We start from the raw sequence: 11,370 nt of genomic DNA, 5'->3' as shown, positions 1-11,370 counted from the left end.
CCTGGTGGAAAAGGATCTGGGGTTGTTGGTCAACAGCCAGCTGAACATGGGCCAGTAGTGTGCGCAGGTGGCCAAGAAGACCAACAGCATCCTGGCCTGTATTAGAAATAGTGTGGCCAGTAGGACCAGGGAAGTCATCCTTCCCCTGTACTCAGCATTGGTGAGGCCACACCTGGAATACTGTGTCCAGTTTTGGGCCCCTCACTACAAGAAGGACATGGAGGTGCTGGAGCACGTCCAGAGAAGGGCAATGAGGCTGGTGAAGGGGCTAGAGAACAAGTCTTATGAGGAGCAGCTGAGCGAACTGGGATTGTTGAGCCTGGAGAAGAGGAAGCTGAGGGGAGACCTTATCACTCTCTGCAACTACCTGAAAGGAGGGTGTAGGGAGGCAGGTGTGTGTCTTTTCTCCCAGGTAACTGGTGATAGAACAAGAGGCAATGGCCTCAAGTTGTGCCAAGAGAGGTACAGATTGCATGTCAGGAAGTACTTCTTCACTGAAAGGTTTATCAGGCACTGGAACAGGCTGCCTAGGGAGGTGGTTGAGTCACCATCCCTGGAGGTGTTTAAAAGACAGGTAGATGGGTTGCTCACAGATTGGTTTAGTAGTGGATAGGTACAGTTGGACTCAATGATCACAGAGGTCTCAGCGTCCAACCAGGCAATTCTATGATCTACTTCCTAGACAAGTGCATTGTTCATTTTGAACTAAAAAAAATACAAAGAGTAAAATTAAATTGTAAACTTCTAAGAGCAAGTGTCTTAATTTAAATTTACTACACACATGAAAGAGCAGCCATACGAGGTTTAACCTAATGTTCATCTAGCCCAGTAGCCTGTCTCTTGGCTAGTTGTCTGCTGCTGTTGTACAACATCTAAGTATAAAGACAGCAAAGATATTACGACAGTGTTGAAAAATTACTAAGTGCTTGAGCTGAGATTATGGAAGTAACTTTTTTTATAAACACCTTCAGTGGATTTTTCCTTTAAGTTATTCAGTCTTTCTCAGAATCTACACAAACTTTCACCACCTGTTACACCAAATCACATCTATGATTACAGTCCACTACACTAGCTACACAGTGCTGCTAGGATAATACAGCTTTCCTGTTGTAGCTGCCCATCAACTGCAAAGGCATCCGTTAGCAGCAGGCAGCTCTTCTTGCAAACTTGAAAACCCAACCCAAAAGACAAGCACCTACATGCTACTGAAAAGCAAAGAGAAACAACTAGTTTTCATACAGAACAGGATGGAAGGGCTGCTGGGACTGGTATCCAGTAAGCAAGTGGTGACAGTACATTACAGGTTGTGGCAGACAAGACATGATCATTTGTAGTTATGATAGTTTATTATTATGAGGCCATTCAAATGCCCACCAAACTTCTCTTTGTAAAGCAACACAGCAGCACCTTAATATATATTTTGCATAAGCAAAACCATGGAATTGACAAAACAGGTGGCCTGATGAGATGGTACAGAATGCAGCTCTGCCACTTCTCAGATATAAACAAATTCAACACTTCTCTGAGTCTTCATGAGAATTATGACAGTTAGCTTTTGGGAGAATAAAAAGCCGAAACTAGAGGCAGAGGAAACTGGAAACAGTACTAGGGATGATCATCCCTGCAGTTCTTTAGTTATCTGTGGGTGAGACATGGTATGAGCTAGGCCACATGCTGCAACATTGAGCAACAGATTAGTTTCACACAGAAAATTACACCTTTCACTTTGTGTTCAAGAAGTCTACACATAACCTAAACTTAGTCCAATTGATTCTTCATTTTCTATCCGTATGAAATCCAGATCTCTAGCAACTACAATATGTAAAAGAAAAAAAATTCCCTACTAAATTAAATAATTTCAAAGATAGATACCCACGTTTTCTCCACTACAAAAAATGGACCAGCATACCCTTCTAACACCTCACAGGTTTGGAGGCAGTACACAGATGACAAAAGGAAGCCACGCAGATGCTAACTGACTGTATTCTGTTTGACAAGCTTAAGCTACAGGAAACAAACATTGCTTATTTAAATTTGTAAACTTAGTTTGTAACGGATCCTCCATAAAAAAATTAATGGAAAATCTGAAAAATAACTGAAATGTTTGGATCATGATAAAACTTGTTAAAAATAGAAAGAATGAGAGTAGTTACATCCAGAATTTAGAATATCTCATTAAGACTCTCACAAATACACTTGTAAAGAGGGTTTTTTAAAATTTAACGTCTGAATTTTGACTACTGACAGAACAAAGAAACAGATCTTGCAGTTCCTTCTGCAACAGAGCTTAATGACCAACTGTTTGTCTTCAGTAATACCTCTGACAATTTACTAATTTATTCCCTGAGTTCTGACTCCTTAAAAAAAAAACAACGACAAAAACACAAAACAACACACCACCAACACCCACACACAACAAAACAAAACAAAACCCCACATGGCTGACATTCCATATAGAGCACATCAAGACACTACCTCAAAGGAACTCAACTGTTTTTTCTCTTCATAATATCCAGGCTTCTGTAACTGAGCTCAAAACCAACTGTAAATCCTAGACTAGGGCAGTATATGTTTCAGTTTTGAAAAAATATAAACCTCAACATCAAATGTTCACATTCATCTTGCTAAACAGGTGGATTATCTCTTTCTGAGTGTCTGCAGTGTTCCCATGATGAACAGCAAATGTTATTTACAACAGCCTACTCCCAGAGCTTAGGAAATAGAGGAGATCTAGGTTGGTTTTATTTGAGGAAGAAGCCAATTTACTTAGCAAGCCAGTAGTCAGTCCTTTTTTCATTCATACTGTTAACGACGTATGAAAAATTACTAGCATTGCCAGTAAGACACTGCACTGCCTGGATGACTATAAAACAAATGTCTTCAGTTCAGTGATCTCAGTATATGGGACATTCACCAGAGAGTAGCATCTTTTCATGGTTCAACTTTCCAATCATCTTGAGCATCTCCAGGCAGATGCTATTTTCATGTGATCCCTGCAACATTTTGCAAGTGTTGATTGCATCTGCCAAGGAGAAAGAGTACTCTTTCACAACCGACCTCAAATTCTCAAAAAAAGCCTTGAAGAGGTTGAAGTGGGGAATCATATTAACCCTCAAGGAATTCTACACACAAACTTCTCAGTTTATTACGTACTCCCTACTGATTCACATCTCTGACTTTTAAGCCTTTTCAAAACCAAAAGAGCAGTAAGTTCCAGAACAAGAACTGGGATTGTTGCAGCTCTGTGAAAACAAGAACAAGAGTACACTCATTTGTTTGCTGGCTGCTTCGGAAACCGAATCCGATTTATGTGTTATAAACAAAAGACTCAGTATTTAAACAGTGTATCTAACCATAAATGGTCCAGCTATTCAGTTTATGCACATTACTATAAACTCTCTACGGACTATCAGATAAAGAGAGCAAAGGGTACTGTACTTTAACTGGTTTCTTAGACTGTTAGTATCAGAAAGGACAGTCTTGAGTAACTTGAAAAAATCTTAGCTATGTAAATTATTGACAAAAAATAAGTTTCAAAATAAATTAAGTTTTAAATTTTAAATTGTGATTTCCTTTACTTTTCAATGAAAAGTTACTATTACCATGTTAAAAAGAAAGACACATGTAGTAGAAAGCCTTCCAGCAGTCCGGCAGCAGTATTTACTTAATGTTCTACAGTAATGCCTGAGTATTTTCATTTTCACTAAATGGATACCTTTGTTTTATTACATGCTACATCTTAAATTACCTAAGTAATCATACAAAATGCCCAATATAACATCATGTTGCTGCATTTTTAATTTTTCCTTTCACAGGGGGTTTTTGTTTGTTTTTCAAACTGCTTGAGTCAGGCTTCTGTTTATAACTAGAACAGCTGTTTTAGATTAATTTTGAACAAAGCTGTCCTTTAAAAAAGAAAAAATGCAATGGCAGCTACAAAGAAAACCCCAAACTCACTCCAAAATGCCTAACACATACCTCTGAATTAGCACTACCTCCATTCATAAGAACTCTTTCAATAATGTTTTTCATCATAACGCGATCTAGAATAAATTAAAATATCTTATTAATAATTTTCTGTATGAGACAAGTATTTATGCAAACAAACAGATCACTAAATAAGCAGTACATATTACCTATCCTGCTCCCTTCCTCCATTTTAAGTGTTTAGCAAAATACTGCTGCAGGTTTTTTTCCTTAAAAACAGACTATTTCTCTCCCTAGGGTTACTGAAAAAAAAACCAAACAAAAACCACAACAAACCGAACCACAAAGAGGACAAAGTTAAGATAGAGATACATACCAATTAATGGATTTTTTCTTATGTCAAGTACCACTAATGTTGTATTAGTTTGAAGAGCATCTAATAGTGACCTTGCTCCTTCATTGGATATTCCACACTGCTGCAAATCAAGTGCTAAAATGTTTAAGGAGGTAAAAAAAAATATATATATATTCAGTGGTGTAACCTGTAATCAATATCTAATATAATTAATTCACACCTGCTGAAAACCTCTATTTCATAGAACATGAAGCATGAGAAAAGAGGAAGTGCTGATAACACCCATGTGCAAAAATTAGAATATTACTTTCAGAGAAGAAAACTAGAAATTTAAATTAGTATTGTGGATTAACATTAAGAAATAACTGCTAAAGAACAGCAAAGGAAGGAATATAAAAATGACAGTTAAGTCACTGTTCTTGACAACTCCTAGTAGATACAATATTCCCAGGCACCAATTAACTCAACTGCCCCAGGTAACATCATATGTACAAACACACAACTTGTCTAAAAAGTCTGAGTCAAGGCTCCTACAAGTTCATTGTTTGCACACATCAGTAAGTTACACGGTTGCCTTGAAATAGTACTGCTGTGGATTTGGCATTTATTTAATGTTGTGCATGGACACTACCATGGAATGGCTGGGACTGGAAGGGACCTCTGGAGGTCATCTTGCCAAACTCCCCTGCTCAAGCAGGCTCACTTAAAGCCACTTGCCCCATACTATGTCCAGACAGCTCTTAAAGATGTCCAAGGATGGAGCAACCACTGTGGGCAACCTGTGCCAGTGTTCAGTTTTCCTTACAGTAAGAAAGTGTTTCCTGATGTTCGGGAGGAACCTCCTGTGTTGCAGTTTGTGCCCACTTCCTCTTGCCCTGTCACCAGGCACCACTGGAAAGAGCCTGGCTTTACAGCCTCCCTTCATATATTTGTACGCCTTGATGAGACTCACCCTGAGCCTTCTCTTTTCCAGGCTAAATAGTCTCAGCTCCCTCAGCCTTTCCTGAAATGAGAGTTGCTCTGGTCCCTTCATGATCTTAGTGGCCCTTCACTGGACTCTCTCCAGCTCTCTCCTGTACAGGGAAGCCCAGGTCTGGCCTCATCAGTGCTTAGTAGAAAGGAAGAATCACCTTTCTCAACCTGCTTGCAAGTCTCTGCCTAATGCAGCCCAGGACACCATCAGCCACCTTTGCCACAAAGGTACTTTGCTGGCTCATGGTCAGCCTGTTGTCCACCAGGACCTCCAGAATCCTTTCTGCAAAGCTGCTTTCCAGCCACACAGCCCTCAGCATGTTCTGGTGCATGGGGTTATTCCTGCCCAGGTGCAGGACTATGCACTTCCTTTTGTTAAACTTCATTAAATTCCCATCAGTCCACTTCTCCAGCCTGCTGAGGTCCCTCTAAGACAGCAGCACATTCCCAGAGATCCAAGTAAGACTGACTGGCCTGTAGTTCCCTGGGTCCTTCTTCACAGCCTTCCTGAAGACAGGAGTGACATTTGCTATCCAACAGTCTTCAGGGACCCCTCCAACCACCATGATCCTTCAAAGATTATTGAGAGTGGCTTCAAAAATTACATCAGCCAGATCCCTCAGCACTTGCAGATGCATCCCATCAGGGCCTATGGACTTCTGTCCAGTTTGCTTAAGCATTCTCCTCCATCAGTATGCATGTTATCTGTACACCTGGCTCAAACTATAAAAGAATTTCAACAGGTATTTGATTCCATGTATAGAATGCTATGACTTACACCACCACCATTAGTCATTTTGTGATGTACTGTAGAACAAATTACTTCTCCAAAATACTAGAGGACATAATAGTATTCAGACACTTAGACAATTCAAAAGAGGAAGATTCTTTTGTAAAAAGATCACTCCTTCCTAGCTAAACATTGAGTTACTCCCCTGGCTACATTTTCTATAACTGACAGTTTCAAGTTTTCTGCCTGCCACTACTCCATCTTGACAGTCAATATTTCACAATACCTTTTAGCCAAAGGTCCTCTCCTAGACAGTCTGCAAAGGCACTTGCTCCTCTATCTCCAACAAGCATGTTGCAGTTGAAAGTAATGCGCCTCAATCCAGTCATATAGTCAAGGTCAGGTCTCCTGTAACGTAGGCTCTCAGCCCAAGCTTCACTGTGTCTTTTCATGGCCTGGTGCTTTGCAAGCAAAGAAGTTGTTACCAAGTGCAAAGGCAAAGCCATTACTGATGATAAGAAGATCACGTTACCTTTTTTTTATTTTGTAATAAATGTAATTGATGTTACTGGCTTTAGTGCTGATCTAAGTAACATAGTTATACCATTTCTGAGTTCAAGAAAGATAAGTCATATTTAAACATTACAATTAAGTCATGTTTGTCCTGATAATCCAATTTGCAATGCAAATTATTAAATATGACTACAAAACATCTTATTACTTTCTTTTGGCAGACACATTTTCAATGCATCTTGAATAGGAAAGGCACACTAGGAAATTACATGCTTTCATGCAAACCAGTGTTAACATTAATTAGCATATTGTACTAGTCACAGGTTTACTAATCAGTTAATTAGCAACTTCTAAACTGTAAACTCAATTATTCTTACCCAATGCTTAAGAATACTTAAGACATTTTTCAACAGTTGTGACAATGAAAGAAATGCTCCCCAAAACAGGTGCCAGGCATTTACAGTCCTAATCCTCATTTAGAGAAAATACATCAGTCTGTATTGTTATTTAACTGATGTTCACAAAGAAACACCATATTTAAATCCCACACCAGTGAACTAAGCTACTTTTGGCATATACAAAGCCACAAATTTCAGGACTATTCACATACTTAACTTCAGTATTCACATATGCTGCTCACAAACTGCTTTGATGGACTTAAGAGCTTGAAAGTAAAAGAAGAAAAAATCAATTTTATTTAAATTCTTGTGAGTATTTGGTTCTAAGAAAGGTGAATAAATTACCTTTAATACATTTGCTATCTGTTCTGCCCCTCGCCATGTGAGGCTACAACCTGTGAAGTTTACATATCTGATGGTAGCTGAATTCTTTACGCTCTGACAGATTGCTGAAGAAAAGAAAAGCATGCAAGTTATCTACACACACCACAGCCAGATTATCAGAACATACTTTTGCAGTGCCATATTAAGGAAGCTGAATCAGCTTTAATAGGTAAGAGCCTTGACAAAGAACTACTGTTAAAATACAAAGTATATTTTAAATAAATTTAAAGTGTTCTAGGATTATTTATTTCTAGCACAAGTGTTTAGTAAAGACTATCTGAACAAACTATTTACTTATACAAACATGAGCAAATCGAGTTAACCTCAAACAAATATTATTATTTGTTTTAGATAAAAGTATAAATATAGCTATAAAGTAGTATGGCTATTTACTAGTATCAAGTGAAGAAATTCAAGTCTTTAAATGTTGTTAAGTCATGCAGAATAAAGTGAAGATTGTTATTTTAATCACTATAGACAAATTTAAAACAGAAATGGGAATACTGAAAAACTTATTTACCTATTTAAAGGACTACAAAAGAAAGAAGTATATTTACAAGTTTTTGATTTTGAACTTACTTTCTAATCCTCCATCTCCAATTGGACAGTGGGCTAAAGAGACACTCTCCAGAGATGAAGCTGTGGCCAAGCCCTTCAGAATAAAACCAGTATTTGTTAACCGGCTCAAAAATCAGAAATACAAATAGAGAAAAGACCAAGTCAACCAAACTACTCAGAACTCTCTGTGCTCACTACAAGAAACTCTAGTGGGTTCAGAGGAAGTCAAAACAAGTGAACCTTAAAGTTCAGTTCAAGCTGGTTCATTTCTTAAGCTCAGGAGGAGCTGTGGGCAACAAGCAGCAACCCCCTTTCCTAGAAGCCACTCACAAGGGAACTGAGGAGTGTTCTAACAGCACATCTTGGAGAACTGTTTCTATTTCCTTGGTGTCCCACAACTTCCCTTCTGTCATGTACATGCACAGTAGTTTCGGTCACCGGCATAAGTTATACGCTGCAAACACATGGCAGGGATGTTGCTAATAACTTTCCAACAAGTTGCAACAAATCAGGGTAAGGAAAGGTTATGTGATTTTGACAGGTCAGCAAGGCAAGGTTATACTAAATGCCCCAGCAGAATCATTCATAGAATGGAAAACACAAAAATAGCCTAGAAGAGGAATATCCTCATCTGTGAAAATATTTATTAAATTTAGTTGCAACTTCTCTACATTCTAAGCATATTTTCCACTTATTTGTATACTAATATATTCTCACCTTTGTTAAAAGCATTAGATCTCTCTCTCTCAGAAGCAAACCCTGCAGTTCTAAATTTTTTAGTACATCTGATATACTGAGACAGCCTTTGACAGCTTTGCATAGTTGGCCAGTCAAGTCTTTTGATCGAATTGCTGGAATTCTCCTTTTAAAGTAAGTTTTATATCTTTCAACACCTAGTTAACGACAAAAATTACACATCAGTAAAATCCAGTCCCTACTGGCTTAAAAGCAATCATAATCACATCTTGCTTTTTTGCTGCTTTTCTTAAACAGAAATAATTCCTTAAGCATTATAATTCCTCCTCCCATGTATTCAATCACACAAAAGTTTTATGCAAGGAATTCTAACATGCATACATCAACATATTCCAGCACTACAAACCTGATTCTCCAAGACCCTGTTGATGAAAACTTCTTATTCCAATAGAAGCCAGAGTCTTATTATGCCTGATAGCATTCAGAAGTGGTGCCCAATCAGCAGCTTTGATGCGATCTACAGTTACATCAAGAGCGCCCTGAGCCATGTTAACCTTGACAGCTTTCAATGGGACAGAGCCTTGAAGAGCACAAAGATGTTCATAATGTGAGTAGAAATCCAGCATGCACTGTCTTCTTATTTTGACTGACTCAATCATTTCTCTTACGTGATAAATGTCTCTCTAAAATAGGGGAGGGAAAAAAAAAAAGATACAAACTTTTTGCAACATATAATTGATTTTGCAACACAGTCTCGGTTCAACATGTATACCCAAAACATTAATTTGTTCATGCATATGTATAGCATTTACAATGTCTTTGATGTGGCAGCTAAAACACTAGTGTCTTGTGATGCTCACTACTTGCGTAAGCACAGCTGGATGAATAAGGAGGTGAAAAAAACAACCAGAAAACCTGCATTTTTATTCTCTCACACAAATAGCTATACCCAAAACACAAGAGACCGAATGTTCAAGCACTAACTGCTGTAAAGTTCTTGTTTTCTTCTTAAAATTTAATTTTGTAGAATCAGGGTGTCCAGACTCCCGAAAGCCTTGGATACCCTCTGACCCAAAATCAAGGGGTACAAATTACTATTCCATAGAGAACTAGTTTTAGCTTCTCTGCTACTTCAATCAAAAGTCTAAATTCTCATAATACAGAATAAAATGTGTGTTTTCCTAAATATTTTTGTTATTGCATACCTTTTATACTTACCCCAGTAAATTTAGGAAAGCACTTTTCAGGCATAAGTTTTTGTTACCCATTACTGTCAACACAGCAAAACAGTACTGACTCCAAAGTAGAATCTCTAAATCTGCTATGGCACAGCTATTAAAAGTAAGTAACTCCACAGTCTCAATAGGAATATTTGTCAGTATATTCAGACGACCCATTTATTTATCTATCTATTTATTACTCAAGACAGCATTAAGTATCCCATGCAGGATATCAGACATTGTTCAAATTGCAAACATTTTTTCATATTGTTAAAGACTAAAAAACTTCAGCCAATCTTCTGAAACACCCTGTATGTCAACATGGGACAAGAATTGCTGGATAGGTACAAGCATGTGAGGACAGCCATTTGTAAGAATGTAATTAGAAAAAAATAATCACATATTACTGAAACTGTAATGATAGAAATAGAAACTCTAATAATAGTTGCTCTGTGCTCTCTTATTTCTTTTATTTTAGCTCTGATTTACTACCATTAGATAACAACCACACTGTGGCCACAGGAAAAATGACTATAACCTAACACTTGAGCTTCAGAAGGGAACCATAAATTGTAAAGCACCACTGACTTCAGGTGACATTGATATGCAACGTATTAGCCTTTTATCTCCACAGCTTAAACAATATTCTTTCACAGTGGCTTTCAATGCAACACCTGAACACCACACCTCTAACTGAAGTAAAGAAAGGAAATCCTGGCCCTAGCACTGACAGTGGAAAGCAGAAGGGCCAAACTAATCAGATCCACAATAACTTTCCAATTGAGAAACAACTACGTAAACTATGTCTTTGGCGGGGAAGACAGTGCATCTGACACAACCATAGAATATCCTGACTGGCTCTGAGAACGTACACGGGGGACAACTATTTACTATCTCTTTCAATACAGAAACAAGAAGACATCAGATGCTACTAGCTGGTGACAAATTAAAGTAAAAAAAGAAACAAACTACACAGTAGAACTGAGAAATCCAGTTCCATGCCAAGAGTTTTTAGGAAGCTGTAATTTCACAGCAAATAAAAAACAGCTGGGCAAATTTACAGGGGGGCAAAAAAATTCCATACAAGACCACTGACCACAGAAGCAACAACCATACCCTACACCTGGAACAGCAAGACACACACAGGAAGCTCCACCACATGCTTACTCCCTGCCTATACGCTTATTTTAGCCGTGGCTCAGTGGTCTGCTGGGGCCAAACAGATTCTATTTGACCTGCTGGACCACTGTACTTTACGCCTATAATACAGCACCCACGTAGCACACGCAAATAAGCAACTCTGGTTATAACTGGGGTAAACCAGGGTTTTTACGTTTCACCCGCCCAATATCGTCGCCAACTCGGGGAACTGCCTCAGCTCTCGGCCTCCAGGCCAGGGCGCACCGTTACACAGCCCCAGCTGGGGGCTGCGCTGCTGGACGCGCCGGGGGGGTCGCTCCCTCCCTCCCGCCGGCCCCGTACGCACGGCCGTTTCCCCCTGCAACCCGCTTCCCGCTCAGATGGTGCCACCTCCTCGGAAGGGGCCTCAGCCAGCCCCTGCGGGCTCCCAGCCGGGCCGCCAGCCCCTGCCCACTCCTCCATCGCGGCACGGACACG

The 11,370-nt window shown here is 39.1% G+C and overlaps 1 protein-coding gene across 1 annotated transcript; it reads right to left on the bottom strand.

The window, feature by feature from the left end:
* Window positions 1-3,978: 3,978 nt before the first annotated feature.
* LOC104517428 (centrosomal protein of 78 kDa) lies at window positions 3,979-9,192 on the bottom strand (the record flags this gene model as incomplete). Its single annotated transcript, XM_010175035.1, has 7 exons — window positions 8,940-9,192; window positions 8,555-8,730; window positions 7,859-7,931; window positions 7,241-7,344; window positions 6,271-6,445; window positions 4,304-4,417; window positions 3,979-4,043 (listed from the first exon to the last, which is right to left on the bottom strand). Coding segments are annotated over exons 1-7 (960 nt in total), but the record flags the coding sequence as incomplete, so codon positions are not given.
* Between the last annotated feature and the right edge of the window lie 2,178 nt (window positions 9,193-11,370).

The sequence above is a fragment of the Antrostomus carolinensis genome, unplaced genomic scaffold (assembly GCF_000700745.2).
Source record: "Antrostomus carolinensis isolate BGI_N321 unplaced genomic scaffold, ASM70074v2 scaffold30029, whole genome shotgun sequence".
Classification (NCBI taxonomy): Eukaryota; Metazoa; Chordata; class Aves; order Caprimulgiformes; family Caprimulgidae; genus Antrostomus; species Antrostomus carolinensis.
Note: the sequence above shows the minus strand (reverse complement) of the source record. Positions and strands in the feature narration are given on the sequence as shown.